Source organism: Scyliorhinus canicula, chromosome 12 (assembly GCF_902713615.1).
Source record: "Scyliorhinus canicula chromosome 12, sScyCan1.1, whole genome shotgun sequence".
Lineage (NCBI taxonomy): Eukaryota > Metazoa > Chordata > Chondrichthyes > Carcharhiniformes > Scyliorhinidae > Scyliorhinus > Scyliorhinus canicula.
Window position 1 is genome coordinate 2,477,023 of NC_052157.1, and position 18,714 is coordinate 2,495,736.

The 18,714-nt window shown below is 55.0% G+C and overlaps 1 protein-coding gene across 4 annotated transcripts in view; it reads left to right on the forward strand.

Annotated features, from left to right (window-relative positions):
- Positions 1-18,714, forward strand: part of slc24a1 (solute carrier family 24 member 1) — a 108,131-nt gene that overhangs the window by 57,718 nt on the left and 31,699 nt on the right. For 3 of the 4 annotated variants that reach the window (XM_038813426.1, XM_038813427.1, XM_038813429.1), the window contains one exon: positions 17,601-17,687. The exons of the other annotated variant lie outside the window; for it this stretch is intronic. In XM_038813426.1, coding sequence (XP_038669354.1) covers positions 17,601-17,687 — 87 coding nt within the window. The remainder of the gene's footprint in view (positions 1-17,600; positions 17,688-18,714) is intronic. 4 annotated transcript variants of the gene reach the window in all.

Here is an 18,714-nt window from a genome sequence, read left to right on the forward strand (position 1 = left end):
CTCCATCGCCGCTTCCCATTCCATTACCGCTTCCCATTCCATCACCGCTTCCCATTCCATCACCACTTCCCATTCCATCACCGCTTCCCACTCCATCGGCGCTTCCCACTCCATCACCGCTTCCCATTCCATCGCCGCTTCCCATTCCATCACCGCTTCCCACTCCATCTCCGCTTCCCATTCCATCGCCGCTTCCCACTCCATCTCCGCTTCCCATTCCATCACTGCTTCCCACTCCATCTCCGCTTCCCACTCCATCACCGCTTCCCACTCCATCTCCGCTTCCCACCGCTTCCCACTCCATCACCGTTTCCCACTCCATCACCGCTTCCCATTCCATCACCGCTTCCCACTCCATCTCCGCTTCCCATTCCATCACCGCTTCCCACCGCTTCCCACTCCATCACCGCTTCCCATTCCATCACCGCTTCCCACCGCTTCCCATTCCATCAGCGCTTCCCACTCCATCACCGCTTCCCATTCCATCACCGCTTCCCACTCCATCACCGCTTCCCACTCCATCACCGCTTCCCATTCCATCACCGCTTCCCACTCCATCACCGCTTCCCATTCCATCACCGCTTCCCACTCCATCGCCGCTTCCCACTCCATCGCCGCTTCCCATTCCATCGCCGCTTCCCATTCCATCACCGCTTCCCACTCCATCTCCGCTTCCCATTCCATCGCCGTTTCCCACTCCATCTCCGCTTCCCACTCCATCACTACTTCCCACTCCATCTCCGCTTCCCACTCCATCACCGCTTCCCACTCCATCTCCGCTTCCCACCGCTTCCCACTCCATCACCGCTTCCCACTCCATCACCGCTTCAAATTCCATCACCGCTTCCCACTCCATCACCGCTTCCCATTCCATCACCGCTTCCCACTCCATCACCGCTTCCCACCGCTTCCCACTCCATCGCCGCTTCCCACCGCTTCCCATTCCATCACCGCTTCCCATTCCATCACCGCTTCCAACTCCATCACCGCTTCCCACTCCATCGCCGCTTCCCACCGCTTCAAACTCAATCACCGCTTCCCACTCCATCACCGCTTCCCACTCCATCACCGCTTCCCATTCCATCGCCGCTACCCATTCCATCACCGCTTCCCATTCCATCACCGCTTCCCACTCCATCACCGCTTCCCATTCCATCACCGCTTCCCACTCCATCACCGCTTCCCACCGCTTCCCACTCCATCACCGCTTCCCACTCCATCACCGCTTCCCATTCCATCACCGCTTCCCATTCCATCACCGCTTCCCACCGCTTCCCACTCCATCACCGCTTCCCACTCCATCACCGCTTCCCACTCCATCACCGCTTCCCACCGCTTCCCACTCCATCACCGCTTCCCACTCCATCACCGCTTCCCACTCCATCACCGCTTCCCATTCCATCACCGCTTCCCATTCCATCACCGCTTCCCACCGCTTCCCACTCCATCACCGCTTCCCACTCCATCACCGCTTCCCATTCCATCACCGCTTCCCACCGCTTCCCATTCCATCACCGCTTCCCATTCCATCACCGCTTCCCATTCCATCACCGCTTCCCACCGCTTCCCACTCCATCACCGCTTCCCATTCCATCACCGCTTCCAACTCCATCGCCGCTTCCCACTCCATCGCCGCTTCCCATTCCATCACCGCTTCCCATTCCATCACCGCTTCCCACCGCTTCCCACCCCATCACCGCTTCCCACTCCATCACCGCTTCCCACCGCTTCCCATTCCATCACCGCTTCCCATTCCATCGCCGCTTCCCATTCCATCACCGCTTCCCATTCCATCACCGCTTCCCACCGCTTCCCACTCCATCACCGCTTCCCACCGCTTCCCACTCCATCACCGCTTCCCACTCCATCACCGCTTCCGACTCCATCACCGCTTCCCACTCCATCACCGCTTCCCATTCCATCACCGCTTCCCACTCCATCGCCGCTTCCCATTCCATCACCGCTTCCCATTCCATCACCGCTTCCCACCGCTTCCCACTCCATCACCGCTTCCCACCGCTTCCCACTCCATCACCGCTTCCCACTCCATCACCGCTTCCCACTCCATCACCGCTTCCCACCGCTTCCCACTCCATCACCGCTACCCACTCCATCACCGCTTCCCATTCCATCACCGCTTCCCACCGCTTCCCATTCCATCACCGCTTCCCATTCCATCACCGTTTCCCACCGCTTCCCACTCCATCACCGCTTCCCATTCCATCACCGCTTCCCACTCCATCACCGCTTCCCACCGCTTCCAACTCCATCACCGCTTCCCATTCCATCACCGCTTCCCACTCCATCACCGCTTCCCACTCCATCGCCGCTTCCCATTCCATTACCGCTTCCCATTCCATCACCGCTTCCCATTCCATCACCACTTCCCATTCCATCACCGCTTCCCACTCCATCGGCGCTTCCCACTCCATCACCGCTTCCCATTCCATCGCCGCTTCCCATTCCATCACCGCTTCCCACTCCATCTCCGCTTCCCATTCCATCGCCGCTTCCCACTCCATCTCCGCTTCCCATTCCATCACTGCTTCCCACTCCATCTCCGCTTCCCACTCCATCACCGCTTCCCACTCCATCTCCGCTTCCCACCGCTTCCCACTCCATCACCGCTTCCCACTCCATCACCGCTTCCCATTCCATCACCGCTTCCCACTCCATCTCCGCTTCCCATTCCATCACCGCTTCCCACCGCTTCCCACTCCATCACCGCTTCCCATTCCATCACCGCTTCCCACCGCTTCCCATTCCATCAGCGCTTCCCACTCCATCACCGCTTCCCATTCCATCACCGCTTCCCACTCCATCACCGCTTCCCACTCCATCACCGCTTCCCACTCCATCACCGCTTCCCACTCCATCGCCGCTTCCCACTCCATCGCCGCTTCCCATTCCATCGCCGCTTCCCACTCCATCACCGCTTCCCATTCCATCACCGCTTCCCACTCCATCACCGCTTCCCACCGCTTCCAACTCCATCACCGCTTCCCATTCCATCACCGCTTCCCACTCCATCACCGCTTCCCACTCCATCGCCGCTTCCCATTCCATTACCGCTTCCCATTCCATCACCGCTTCCCATTCCATCACCACTTCCCATTCCATCACCGCTTCCCACTCCATCGGCGCTTCCCACTCCATCACCGCTTCCCATTCCATCGCCGCTTCCCATTCCATCACCGCTTCCCACTCCATCTCCGCTTCCCATTCCATCGCCGCTTCCCACTCCATCTCCGCTTCCCATTCCATCACTGCTTCCCACTCCATCTCCGCTTCCCACTCCATCACCGCTTCCCACTCCATCTCCGCTTCCCACCGCTTCCCACTCCATCACCGTTTCCCACTCCATCACCGCTTCCCATTCCATCACCGCTTCCCACTCCATCTCCGCTTCCCATTCCATCACCGCTTCCCACCGCTTCCCACTCCATCACCGCTTCCCATTCCATCACCGCTTCCCACCGCTTCCCATTCCATCAGCGCTTCCCACTCCATCACCGCTTCCCATTCCATCACCGCTTCCCACTCCATCACCGCTTCCCACTCCATCGCCGCTTCCCATTCCATCACCGCTTCCCACTCCATCGCCGCTTCCCACTCCATCGCCGCTTCCCATTCCATCGCCGCTTCCCATTCCATCACCGCTTCCCACTCCATCTCCGCTTCCCATTCCATCGCCGCTTCCCACTCCATCTCCGCTTCCCACTCCATCACTACTTCCCACTCCATCTCCGCTTCCCACTCCATCACCGCTTCCCACTCCATCTCCGCTTCCCACCGCTTCCCACTCCATCACCGCTTCCCACTCCATCACCGCTTCCCATTCCATCACCGCTTCCCACTCCATCACCGCTTCCCATTCCATCACCGCTTCCCACTCCATCACCGCTTCCCACCGCTTCCCACTCCATCGCCGCTTCCCACCGCTTCCCATTCCATCACCGCTTCCCATTCCATCACCGCTTCCAACTCCATCACCGCTTCCCACTCCATCGCCGCTTCCCACCGCTTCAAACTCAATCACCGCTTCCCACTCCATCACCGCTTCCCACTCCATCACCGCTTCCCACTCCATCACCGCTTCCCATTCCATCGCCGCTACCCATTCCATCACCGCTTCCCATTCCATCACCGCTTCCCACTCCATCACCGCTTCCCATTCCATCACCGCTTCCCACTCCATCACCGCTTCCCACCGCTTCCCACTCCATCACCGCTTCCCACTCCATCACCGCTTCCCATTCCATCACCGCTTCCCATTCCATCACCGCTTCCCACTCCATCACTGCTTCCCACTCCATCACCGCTTCCCACTCCATCACCGCTTCCCACTCCATCACCGCTTCCCACTCCATCACCGCTTCCCACTCCATCACCGCTTCCCATTCCATCACCGCTTCCCATTCCATCACCGCTTCCCACCGCTTCCCACTCCATCACCGCTTCCCACTCCATCACCGCTTCCCATTCCATCACCGCTTCCCACCGCTTCCCATTCCATCACCGCTTCCCATTCCATCACCGCTTCCCATTCCATCACCGCTTCCCACCGCTTCCCACTCCATCACCGCTTCCCATTCCATCACCGCTTCCCACTCCATCACCGCTTCCCATTCCATCACCGCTTCCCACTCCATCGCCGCTTCCCACTCCATCGCCGCTTCCCATTCCATCACCGCTTCCCATTCCATCACCGCTTCCCACCGCTTCCCACCCCATCACCGCTTCCCACTCCATCACCGCTTCCCACCGCTTCCCATTCCATCACCGCTTCCCATTCCATCGCCGCTTCCCACCGCTTCCCACTCCATCACCGCTTCCCATTCCATCACCGCTTCCCACTCTATCACCGCTTCCCACTCCATCACCGCTTCCCACTCCATCGCCGCTTCCCACTCCATCACCGCTTCCCACCGCTTCCCATTCCATCACCGCTTCCCATTCCATCACCACTTCCCACCGCTTCCCACCCCATCACCGCTTCCCACTCCATCACCGCTTCCCATTCCATCACCGCTTCCCATTCCATCACCGCTTCCCACTCCATCACCGCTTCCCATTCCATCACCGCTTCCCATTCCATCACCGCTTCCCATTCCATCACCGCTTCCCATTCCATCGCCGCTTCCCACTCCATCACCGCTTCCCATTCCATCGCCGCTTCCCATTCCATCTCCGCTTCCCATTCCATCGCCGCTTCCCACTCCATCTCCGCTTCCCACTCCATCACCGCTTCCCATTCCATCTCCGCTTCCCATTCCATCGCCGCTTCCCACTCCATCTCCGCTTCCCACTCCATCTCCGCTTCCCACCGCTTCCCACTCCATCACCGCTTCCCATTCCATCGCCGCTTCCCACTCCATCACCGCTTCCCACTCCATCGCCGCTTCCCACTCCATCTCCGCTTCCCACTCCATCACCGCTTCCCACTCCATCTCCGCTTCCCACCGCTTCCCACTCCGTCACCGCTTCCCATTCCATCACCGCTTCCCACTCCATCACCGCTTCCCATTCCATCACCGCTTCCCACTCCATCTCCGCTTCCCATTCCATCACCGCTTCCCACCGCTTCCCACTCCATCATCGCTTCCCATTCCATCACCGCTTCCCACCGCTTCTCATTCCATCAGCGCTTCCCACCGCTTCCCATTCCATCACCGCTTCCCACTCCATCACCGCTTCCCATTCCATCACCGCTTCCCACTTCATCACCGCTTCCCATTCCATCGCCGCTTCCCATTCCATCACCGCTTCCCACTCCATCACCGCTTCCCATTCCATCACCGCTTCCCACTCCATCACCGCTTCCCACTCCATCTCCGCTTCCCATTCCATCGCCGCTTCCCACTCCATCTCCGCTTCCCATTCCATCACTGCTTCCCACTCCATCTCCGCTTCCCACTCCATCACCGCTTCCCACTCCATCTCCGCTTCCCACTCCATCGCCGCTTCCCACTCCATCACCGCTTCCCATTCCATCACCGCTTCCCACTCCATCACCGCTTCCCACCGCTTCCCACTCCATCGCCGCTTCCCATTCCATCACCGCTTCCCACTCCATCACCGCTTCCCACCGCTTCCCACTCCATCGCCGCTTCCCACCGCTTCCCATTCCATCACCGCTTCCCACTCCATCACCGCTTCCCACCGCTTCCCACTCCATCACCGCTTCCCATTCCATCACCGCTTCCCATTCCATCACCGCTTCCCATTCCATCACCGCTTCCCACCGCTTCACACTCCATCACCGCTTCCCACCGCTTCCCACTCCATCACCGCTTCCCACTCCATCACCGCTTCCCACCGCTTCCCACTCCATCACCGCTTCCCACTCCATCACCGCTTCCCACTCCATCACCGCTTCCCACCGCTTCCCACTCCATCACCGCTTCCCACTTCATCACCGCTTCCCACTCCATCACCGCTTCCCATTCCATCACCGCTTCCCATTCCATCACCGCTTCCCACCGCTTCCCATTCCATCACCGCTTCCCACTCCATCACCGCTTCCCATTCCATCACCGCTTCCCATTCCATCACCGCTTCCCACCGCTTCCCATTCCATCACCGCTTCCCATTCCATCACCGCTTCCCACTCCATCACCGCTTCCCATTCCATCACCGCTTCCCACTCCATCACCGCTTCCCACCGCTTCCAACTCCATCGCCGCTTCCCACTCCATCGCCGCTTCCCATTCCATCACCGCTTCCCACTCCATCGCCGCTTCCCATTCCATCGCCGCTTCCCATACCATCACCGCTTCCCACTCCATCTCCGCTTCCCATTCCATCGCCGCTTCCCACTCCATCTCCGCTTCCCACTCCATCACTGCTTCCCACTCCATCTCCGCTTCCCACTCCATCACCGGTTCCCACTCCATCTCCGCTTCCCACCGCTTCCCACTCCATCACCGCTTCCCACTCCATCACCGCTTCCCATTCCATCACCGCTTCCCACTCCATCACCGCTTCCCATTCCATCACCGCTTCCCACTCCATCACTGCTTCCCACCGCTTCCCACTCCATCGCCGCTTCCCACCGCTTCCCATTCCATCACCGCTTCCCATTCCATCACCGCTTCCCACCGCTTCCAACTCCATCACCGCTTCCCACCGCTTCCCATTCCATCACCGCTTCCCATTCCATCGCCGCTTCCCACCGCTTCAAACTCAATCACCGCTTCCCACTCCATCACCGCTTCCCACTCCATCACCGCTTCCCATTCCATCGCCGCTTCCCACTCCATCACCGCTTCCCATTCCATCACCGCTTCCCACTCCATCACCGCTTCCCATTCCATCACCGCTTCCCATTCCATCACCGCTTCCCACCGCTTCCCACTCCATCACCGCTTCCCACTCCATCACCGCTTCCCATTCCATCACCGCTTCCCACTGCTTCCCATTCCATCACCGCTTCCCATTCCATCACCGCTTCCCATTCCATCACCGCTTCCCACCGCTTCCCACTCCATCACCGCTTCCCATTCCATCACCACTTCCCACTCCATCACCGCTTCCCACTCCATCACCGCTTCCCACCGCTTCCAACTCCATCGCCGCTTCCCACTCCATCGCCGCTTCCCATTCCATCACCGCTTCCCATTCCATCACCGCTTCCCACCGCTTCCCATTCCATCACCGCTTCCCATTCCACCGCCGCTTCCCACCGCTTCCCACTCCATCACCGCTTCCCATTCCATCACCGCTTCCCACTCTATCACCGCTTCCCACTCCATCACCGCTTCCCATTCCATCACCGCTTCCCACTCCATCGCCGCTTCCCACTCCATCACCGCTTCCCATTCCATCACCGCTTCCCATTCCATCACCGCTTCCCACCGCTTCCCACCCCATCACCGCTTCCCACTCCATCACCGCTTCCCATTCCATCACCGCTTCCCATTCCATCGCCGCTTCCCATTCCATCACCGCTTCCCACTCCATCACCACTTCCCACTCCATCACCGCTTCCCACTCCATCGCCGCTTCCCATTCCATCACCGCTTCCCATTCCATCACCGCTTCCCATTCCATCACCACTTCCCATTCCATCACCGCTTCCCACTCCATCGCCGCTTCCCACTCCATCACCGCTTCCCATTCCATCGCCGCTTCCCATTCCATCACCGCTTCCCACTCCATCTCCGCTTCCCATTCCATCGCCGCTTCCCACTCCATCTCCGCTTCCCACTCCATCACCGCTTCCCACTCCATCTCCGCTTCCCACCGCTTCCCACTCCATCACCGCTTCCCACTCCATCACCGCTTCCCATTCCATCACCGTTTCCCACTCCATCTCCGCTTCCCATTCCATCACCGCTTCCCACCGCTTCCCACTCCATCACCGCTTCCCATTCCATCACCGCTTCCCACCGCTTCCCATTCCATCAGCGCTTCCCACTCCATCACCGCTTCCCATTCCATCACCGCTTCCCACTCCATCACCGCTTCCCATTCCATCGCCGCTTCCCATTCCATCACCGCTTCCCACTCCATCACCGCTTCCCATTCCATCACCGCTTCCCACTCCATCACCGCTTCCCACTCCATCTCCGCTTCCCACTCCATCACCGCTTCCCATTCCATCACCGCTTCCCACTCCAGCTCCGCTACCCATTCCATCACCACTTCCCACTCCATCACCGCTTCCCACTCCATCTCCGCTTCCCACTCCATCACCGCTTCCCACCGCTTCCCACTCCATCACCGCTTCCCACTCCATCACCGCTTCCCACTCCATCACCGCTTCCCACTCCATCACCGCTTCCCACCGCTTCCCACTCCATCACCGCTTCCCATTCCATCACCGCTTCCCACTCCATCACCGCTTCCCACTCCATCTCCGCTTCCCACCGCTTCCCACTCCATCACCGCTTCCCACTCCATCGCCGCTTCCCATTCCATCACCGCTTCCCGTTCCAGATGGGAATGGCTAAGGCATTGGGGAGCTTGGCCCAGTCACTGAGGAGCATCGTCGAGGGCGTTAACACCTTTGTGCACACATCGGGGAGCTGCCAGGGTGGCAGAGCAGATGATGCAGGGGCAGCCGGGGCTCGACCAGCTGCCCCTCCGTCCCAAGGTGAAACCACGGCCGAGAGATGGCAAACCCAGCGCCCCCGGGCTATTTGCCTGCGAGCAAAGATGGCTACTCACCTCCTTGGCTCCCCACAGAAGTCCTTCCGCCAGGTTCATAGTTTTCAAAAGGAGTAGTGGTCGGCGTCAGCGTGACCACTTCCTGGGGAGGCGGCTGAATCACGGGAGGATATGGGGGTGGCTCTCGGTAATTGTTTGGAAATGGGGTTGAAGTGGTGATAATTGGTTTCTTGTCGCCGAGATCCGGATTTTGCCTACGGGAGCGGGCCGGTTCCATCGCAAACTGTTTGGCGCCTCGCCCATGTCGATAATGCACAAAGACAGCTTTTCCTCAACCTGGCTGCGAATTTCTGGCATTGAGATGAATGGTTTCATAATCTTCCTCCACCACAATCATCCGTCCTGCTTTCATCACCGAGGCTGACTAATTAATGGAAAAGGCCATTTATTGTATTGACAAAGAAAAGTACAGCACAGGAACAGGCCCTTCGGCCCTCCAAGCCCGTGCCGACCATGCTGCCTGTCTAAACTACAATCTTCTACAATTCCTGGTTCCATATCCCTCTATTCCCAACCTATTCATGTATTTGTCAAGATGCCCCTTAAATGTCACTATCGTCCCTGCTTCCGCCACCTCCTCCGGCAGCGAGTTCCAGGCACCCACTACCCTCTGTGTAAAAAACTCGCCTCGTACATCTCCTCTAAACCTTGCCCCTCGCACCTTAAACCTATGCCCCCTAGTAATTGATCCCTCTACCCTGGGGAAAAGCCTCTGACTATCCACTCTGTCTATGCCCCTCATAATTTTGTCGACCTCTATCAGGTCGCCCCTCAACCTCTGTCGTTCCAGTGAGAACAAACCAAGTTTATTCAAACGCTCCTCATAGCTAATGCCCTCCATACCAGGCAACATCCTGGTAAATCTCTTCTGCACCCTCTCTAAAGCCTCCACATCCTTCTGGTAGTGTGGTGACCAGAATTGAACACTATACTCCAAGTGTGGCCTAACTAAGGTTCTATACAGCTGCAACATGACTTGCCAATTCTTATACTCAATGCCCTGGCCAATGAAGGCAAGCATGCCGTATGCCTTCTTGACTACCTTCTCCACCTGTGTTGCCCCTTTCAGTGACCTGTGGACCTGTACACCTAGATCTCTCTGACTGTCAATACTCTTGAGGGTTCTACCATTCACTGTATATTCCCTACCTGCATTAGACCTTCCAAAATGCATTACCTCACATTTGTCCGGATTAAACTTCATCTGCCATCTCTCCGCCCAAGTCTCCAAATAAATCCTGCTGTATCCGAAATGTGTTCTGGAAATATTTTTGAAATGAGCAGAACTATGGGTTAGTAAATCTCGGAATGGAATATAGTTTGTTGGTTGGAATTTGTTCATTAATGAGAGTTTGCCTGTTGCTGATGAGGAGTCCCTGCTGTTCGATTTTCCACCTCCAGTGATCTTCACTTCAACCCGAGTAACCTTTTGCTTTGACAGACTTTGTGTTCCAGCTGGTTGAATTGTATCGAGTCAATGAAATGTCTGGGATGTATTGAGTTGCGGAGGACAGTAGAATCACACTGGGGAGCTCAGAGCTCAGTCAGCCTAACGGCAGTTAGATTATGCGAAGAGATTACATGAACTGGCCTTGTATATTTTGGAATATAGAAGGTGAAGGAGTGATTTGATTGAGGCGTTAAGGATTTTGAACGGAATATTAGGGGAGGTAAAAATAAATTTTCCTGATTGGTGAGGAGGTTGAGGGAAAGACGACACAACCTTAAAATCCGAGCCAGGCCATTGCAATTAGGAAATGCTCCTTCAGACAAAGGGTGGTAGAAATGTGGAATCTTTCCCCCCCCCCCCCCCCCCCCCCAAAAAAATACATAAGGAGCTCAAGTTTTGTTCAAGTGATGGTGAGTACTGCTCCAAAACCACCATTTCTGGCCCATCATTTTTCAAGAGGGTGAAATTTAAAAATGTTTTCTAATTAAGACGTAATTTAGCGTGGCCAATCCACCTACCCTGCACATCTTTGGGTTGTGGGGGTGAGACCCACGCAGACACGGGGAGAATGTGCAAACCCTGAAAGTTGCCACCCAGGTTGAGAGGGTTGATAAGAAGGCGTACGGTGTGTTACCTTTTATTGGTAGAGGAATTGAGTTACGGAGCCATGAGGTCATGTTGCAGTTGTACATAACTCTGGTGCGGCCGCATTTGGAGTATTGTGTGCAGTTCTGGTCGCCACATTATAGGAAGGATGTGGAAGCATTGGAAAGGGTACAGAGGAGATTTACCAGGGTGTTGCCTGGTATGGAGGGAAGATCATATGAGGAAAGGCTGAAGGACTTGAGGCTGTTTTCGTTAGAGAGAAGACGGTTAAGAGGGGACTTAATTGAGGCATACAAAATGATCAGAGGATTAAGTAGGGTGGACAGTGAGAGCCTTTTTCCTCGGATGGTGATGTCCAGCACGAGGGTACATAGTTTTAAATTGAGGGGAGATAGATATAGGACAGATGTCAGAGGTAGGTTCTTTACTCAGAGAGTAGTAAGGGCGTGGAATGCCCTGCCTGCAACAGTAGTGGACTCGCCAACACTAAACGCATTCAAATGGTCATTGGATAGGCATATGGACGATAAGGGAATAGTGTAGATGGGCTTTAGAGGGGTTTCACAGGACGGTGCAACATCGTGGGCTGAAGGGCCTGTACTGAGCTGTAATGTTCTAAACTCCACACGGACAGTGACCCAGGGATCGAACCTGGGGCCTCGGCGCCGTGAGACAGCAGTGCTAACCCACTGTGCCACCTTGCCACCCCATAAATTAATCATGATGTGGAGATGCCGGCGTTGGACGGGGGTGAGGACAATAAGCTGTCTTACACACAAGGTTAAAGTCCAACAGGTTTGTTTCAAATCACTAGCTTTCGGAGCGCTGCTCCTTCCTCAGGTGAATGACGAGGTGGGTTCCATAAACACATACATAGACAAAGTCAATGATGCTAGATGATACTTTGAATGCGAGTCTTTGCAGGTAATTAAGTCTTTACAGGTCCAGATGGTGCGACTGGAGAGAGGGATAACCACAGGTTAAAGAGGTGTGAATTGTCTCAAGCCAGGACAGTTGGTAGGATTTCGCAAGCCCAGGCCACTTGGTGGGGGGTGAATGTGAACCCACGATTCTCAAACTTTTCCTGCTTGACCTGTTCTCCAGGTCCTCCACTTTGGCTCTTAGCCCTTTGTTGACTTCTACCGCCCTCCACAGCTCCTCACCCATCGAGGAGAACTGGTCACTGTGTAGCAGCAATGCCACCTCCACCCTCTTCAACTTCTCTCCTTGCCCGCGCATCTCGGCCGAAGTCTTCATCACTGCCACCTTTACCGGGGCAATTGCTTCCTCCACCCTCTTCAACTTCTCTCCTTGCTCCCGTAACTTGGCCAATGCCTTCGACACTGCTGCCTTTACTGGGGCAATCGCCTCCTCCACCCACTCTTTGTGCAAAGCCATCATTTCCCTCTGCAGCACATCCAATTGTTGGCAAACAGCCTCCCAAACTCCCCCGACACCACCTCGGTCAGAGTCTCCACCGTGAGGGGAGTGGCCCCACTTGACGCCCCAGCTCTGCCATCTTTCATCCTGCAGGATCATGGCCTCACTCATAGCTCGCCGTCTGCACTGCTGTATAAGTACCGCGCGCTAACCGATTGCGCCACTGGAGCAGACATCATGGCCTCACTCACGACAGACATTCGCTCGCCCCCTTCTTTCCAGGATCCTTCTTCTGGGACTTTGACATTCCCCAACCTCCTTATGACTCCCCACACCAACTCATCCGCAAACTACCCCCGAGACCGGACATAGAAGTCCAAAAACCAGAGCATCTAGCTGGAGAAACCCAATGTGTGACCTCCACCCACATGTTGCCACTGGAAGTCCCTTCAATATTGATTTTAACAGTCGTTTGTCAACACTATCCACTTTTAAAAAAATTTATTTACGGGATATTTGGCCAGCATTTATTGGCCATCAACAGCAAGTTAATACCTACTCCCCCACCCCCTACCAACACATACAAGATAGACAAACATAGAGGGGGGAAGGGTTGCATGTTATTGCATGTTCCTTCTACTCATGTTTGGGTCCACTGGTTGTGTTCAGAATGACTGGTCGTTGTTTATTCCCCTATTGCCCCTTTCTTTTATTTTTGCCGTTCCATTTTTGATCCATGGATGAGTTATGGACATACGTCTTTAAGACAGCCCGTGCCTTTAATTGAAGCAGAAGCCTGTGTTGATTTGGGCTGAAGCTGTAGACTGACCAGCACCAATGACAGTGATTGGCTGGGACTCAGTTTGATTGATTTGGCTGGTAGCCAATGAACTGGCCCAAAAGGCTGTGCTCTGATCAATAACAGGCGGTGATTGGATCTTATCCAACTGAAGTGGTTGTGTAAAGATCAGGTCTTATCAATGATTTAGCAAATGATTTTGGCAACTCGGAGGTAAAAGATCCGGCTAAATCCTCTCCAAGATGATCCGGCTAAATCCTCTCCAAAACGATCCAGCTAAACTCTCCCCTGAAAGGCAAGAGTCATGAACACCGCCCAGTCCATCACACGAACCCGCCTCCCATCTATTGACTCCATCTACACCTCCCGCTGCCTGGGGAAAGCGGGCAGCATAATCAAAGATCCCTCCCACCCAGCTTACTCACTCTTCCAACTTCTTCCATCGGGCAGGAGATACAAAAGTCTGAGAACACGCACGAACAGACTCAAAAACAGCTTCTTCCCCGCTGTTACCAGACTCCTAAACGGTCCTTATATGTTCTGACCTGATTAACACTACACCCTGTATGCTTCACCCAGTGTTTTTGTAGTTATATTGTGTAACTCGTATTACCCTGTTATGTATTTTCTTTTTCTTTTATTTTATTTTCATGTACTGAATGATCTGTTGAGCTGCTGGCAGAAAAATACTTTTCACTGTACCTCAGTACACGTGACAATAAACAAATCCAATCCAATCCGATCCGAAAGGCAGAATCGACTCACTCTCTCTACAGAATGATCGGGCCTGAATGTGAACCTTGGGCAGAAGGCCCAGTTTAATGATGTGTCCCTACAGAAAGCCTGCTGCCTGTGAGTGCTGCAGTTTTCTAAACTACAAGAACTCTGACAAGAGCGAATGACCCTCCAAAGACCATTACCAGCGGCAAACCAGAGACATAACAGCGAGCACATTGTGAAGAAAGTGTGCTAAAGAACTACCATCTGACGCAAAGACTCTTATCCTTCGCCTTCAATCCTTATTATTCTCACCCCCCCCCCCCCCCCCCCCCCCACCACCACCGTGTGTGCCTGTCTTGTGTGTGTGGGTAGAGGGTGAGCCAGTTAGAGGGGGCGGTAGGTTAGCTTGATGTGCTCCAGCTGTGCTGACTGCAAATTTCATGGGGATGTCCGGTGGCAGAATGTAGGTGGAGGTCACACATTGGGTGGCTCCAGTTAGAGCCTCTGGTTTTTGGACTTTGATGCCCATTTTCAGAGTAAGTTTGTGGATGAGTTGAGGTGGGAAGTTGTGAGGAAGACGAGAAATGTCGAAGCCCCAGACGAAGGATGCTGGAAAGAAGGGGGCGAGCGAAAGTCCGCCGGGGGCTGAGGCTGTGAGTCCTGCTTGAAGAAAGATGGTGGTGGCTGGGTCACTGGGTGGGGCCACTCCCCTCACAGTGGAAACTCTGACCAAGGTGATGTCGGTGGATTTTGAGAGGCTGTTTGCCAAGCACATGGCGATGTTTCGGAGGTAGATGATGGCTTTGATAAAAGAGTGGGTGGAGCAGGCAATTGCCCCGGTAAAGGCGGCAGTGATGAAGACATCGCTCAAGGTGTGGGAGCAAGGAGAGAAGGTGAAGGGGGTGGAGGAGGCCCTGTCACAGCACACCGACCAGATCACCTCAGTGGGTGAGGAGCTGTGGAAGGACAGGATCCGGTAGACTGTGGGTCGTATAGGTCCATATCTCTGCTGAATGTAGACGCAAGATATTGGCAAAGGTGTTGGCCTTAAGGTTGTAGGAGTGCCTTCGAAAGGTGACTGGGGAGGACCAGACGGGGTTCGTTAAGGGAAGACAGTTGTCCTCGAATGTGAGGAGGTTGTTGAATGTGCTTGAGGGTGCTTTCTCTGCCAGAGGGGAGGGAGACAGAGGTGGTGGTGGTGATGTTGGATGCGGAGGAAGTCTTCAATCAGGTGGACTTATTTGATGGTGGTAGTAGAGAGATTTGGGACTAGGCCGAGGTTTGTAGTGAGTGTGCAGCTGGTGTATAAGGCTCCCATTTCCCCTCATTGGTGGCGTCTCATTTTAGGTATTTGGGGGGGTGCAGATTTCCCAGGATTGGGCAGGGCTTCGGAAATTTAATTTCAGTAATTTGGTGGGGAAGGTGAAGCCCCATTTGACGAGTTGGGACAATCTCCTTCTGTCATTGACCCTGCGGGTGCAGGCAGGTAAAATGAATGTTTTGCTGCGATTCCTGATGGTGTTTATTCGGGGGGTGGACAGGCTGATCTCCATGTTTGTTTGGGCGAGGAATGTGGCAGTGCAGAGGGGACGGCTGGTTAGGTCTCCCAAATGTGGTGTATTATTATTGGATGGCAAATGCAGAGAAGGTTGTGGGATGGAGCTGGGAGGGGGGCTTTGTGGGTGAGGATGGAGGCGGCCTGTTGGAGAAGTATTCGGTGAGTCCGGTGGTGGTGGCCACATTGAATATCTGGAGGCGGGTTTGGTATCTGTTCCAAGCAGGGGGCCGGGTCAGGGGGGATACCGATTAGGGGGAATCACGGGTTTGAGCCGGGATGGGATGGATGTGAGATTCCGGGGATGGGAGGAGAGAGGATTAAGGAAATGAAGGATATGGTTGTGGGAGGGCGATTTGTGAGTTTGGAGGAGTTGGGCGAGAGGTTTGGGTTGGCGAGGGGCGAAGGCTTCAGATATATGCAGGTGCTGGACGTGGCGAGGAAGGTGGGGGGGACGGTTGGGGGGGGTTGTCTCGGTGACTTATGGGAGGATTTTGGAGGAGGATGGGTGTGTCCATGGAGGAGATTAAGACGAAGTGCAGCACGGTAGCACAGTGGTTAGCACTGTTGCTTCACAGCGTCAGGGTCCCAGGTTCGATTCCGAGCTTGGGTCACTGTCTGTGTGGAGTCTGCACCTTCTCCCCGTATCTGCGCGGGTTTCCTCCCATAAGTCCCGAAAGACGTGCTGTTAGGTGAATTGGACATTCTGAATTCTCCCTCTGTGTACCTGAACAGGCGCCGGAATGTGGCGACTAGGGGATTTTCACAGTAACTTCATTGCAGCGTTAATGTAAACCTACCTGTGACACTGATAAAGGTTATTATTAAGTGGGAAGAAGAGTTGGTGTTGGTGCTGGAGGGGGGGCTGAGGTGTGAGGCGCTGCGGAGGGTAAACGCCTCCACTCTGTGTGTGAGGTTGGGGCTGATAACAGCTGAAGGTGGTGTACAGGGCGCACCTCACAAAACCGAGGATGAACCGGCTGTTGGAGGGGGTGGGGGATGTCTGTGAGCGTTGTGGGGGTCCCGAGAACCATTTCATGTATTTTGGGCCTGCCCGAAGCTGGAAAGGTTTTGGAGGACGGTGTCAGCAGCATTTTGGGGGTTTTACATGTGAACATGGAGCCCGGTCCCTTCAAAGCCATATTCAGGGTATCGGAGCTGCAGACGGGAGCGCGGGCAGATGTTTTAGCCTTTGCCTCGCTGATCGCTCACAGTCGGGTCCTGCTGGTGTGGACGTCAGCTTCTCCACCCTGTTGGGGGGGGGGGGGGGGCGGTTTGGGTGGTCTGGGGGGGGTTTGGGTGGTCTGGGGGGGGTTTGGGTGGTATGGGGGGGGGGGGGCGGTTTGGGTGGTCGGGGGGGGGTTTGGGTGGTCTGGGGGGGGGGGGGGCGGTTTGGGTGGTCTGGGGGGGGGGGGGGGTTGTGGAGCTGTTGTGAATTATAGAACTGTTGAAAATTTGTTGAATAAAAATACTTTCAAAAATACTGCATATTTCATGATAATTCTTGGTATAAACAGTAATTGTATTTCACCTGGTGGCTGTAATTATTGGGTGGACAAAGACATCGGGCATTTATTGGCTGGTTTAGCTTAGTGGGCTAAACAGCTGGTTTGTGATGCAGAACAAGGCCAGCAGCGTGGGTTCAATTCCCGTACCAGCTGAGAATTCTGAATTCTCCCTCCGTGTACCTGAACAGGCGCCGGAATGTGGCGACTAGGGGATATTCACAGTAACTTAATTGCAGTGTTAATGTCAGCCTACTTGTGACAATAAAGGATCTTTATCTTTATCTTATGTGAGTGTTGGGCCAGTGGGACTGGAATTGACCGCGCGCTTGCCCTGGGCGGTGTTACAGTATTCTGCGTCGCTCAAACTGCTTCTAGAACCTTCGCCATTTGTAACATATCTTTTATTTGCAGTGAAGTTTAAGCTGAAGGCTGAAATAATGAACAATGTTGCCAAGGGCAAGAGATGTTCAAAACCTCAACAAGGAAACAATGTGAAAGGTGAGACTGAGAGAACGAGAGATTCCACGGAATGGGTTAAATTGGGTGGGAAAGAGGAACATGAATAATAATGTCACAATCTGATCGCCCAAACAGAAACATTCTCCCGACTTGGCTGAAGCACCAGATACAACTTAATTTATTTCCTGAAACACAAATAGGAACTGACACTTTTCAGAACATCCCGTGTGAACTCCCACCAGGTCATTGGGCATTTTCACATTGAGGAACTTGTCTTTATTGTGATCTCATCGTCTCCCCACTGATTCACTGACTCCCACCGAATGGCAATGGCTCTATAATCGAGCTGAATACCTGCAGTTCCAAGAAAGCAGAATCATGCTGACTCCGTGTGATTAATATCTTTGGTTCTTTTTCTGGCTATTTTGTTGGCCAGAGGCTGAGAGCACAATCTTCCCAAAAGGGAACAAAGTTCCCGAGCAAGCGGGTTTAGCCGCATGTTTCCCGGCGACTCCCTCCCAGTGCTGAGAAACACGTGGCTATTCAATGCGATTTGCTTTGAGTTAGGGGCCTAAACAGATACAGCGTGCAAAGGCCACACATAGCCCCATGTTTTACAACTCCCCATTGCAGCGAGAGATCGGGATGCCATCTTTAACTGGCGCCCGATCTCCGAGGCCCACAAACAAATCCCCAACCTCCCCCCCCCCCAACCCCCAAGCCTGAATACAACATGGGAGGGTCCCCCATAACCCCCACCCCCACCCCCCCAACACCCCGGTGGGCAACCCCAGCCTAATCACACGCCAGCTTGGCACCTTGGCATTGCCAACCTGGCAATGCCACCTGGGCACCTTGGCAATACCAAGCTGCCACCCAAGTGGCACCTGGGCACCACCCTGCCAAAGCTCCCATGCAGCTGTGGGCCTCTGATCCCCTTGGAGACCCCCCCACGAGCGCGGTCCCGTCTGGTCCCTGTTTGTTGGGATCAGTACCAACAGCATTCGCCTGAGGTCCTGAGGCAAAGGGATTGAATCCCAGAGCCTCAGGTACCTCGGGAATCTGC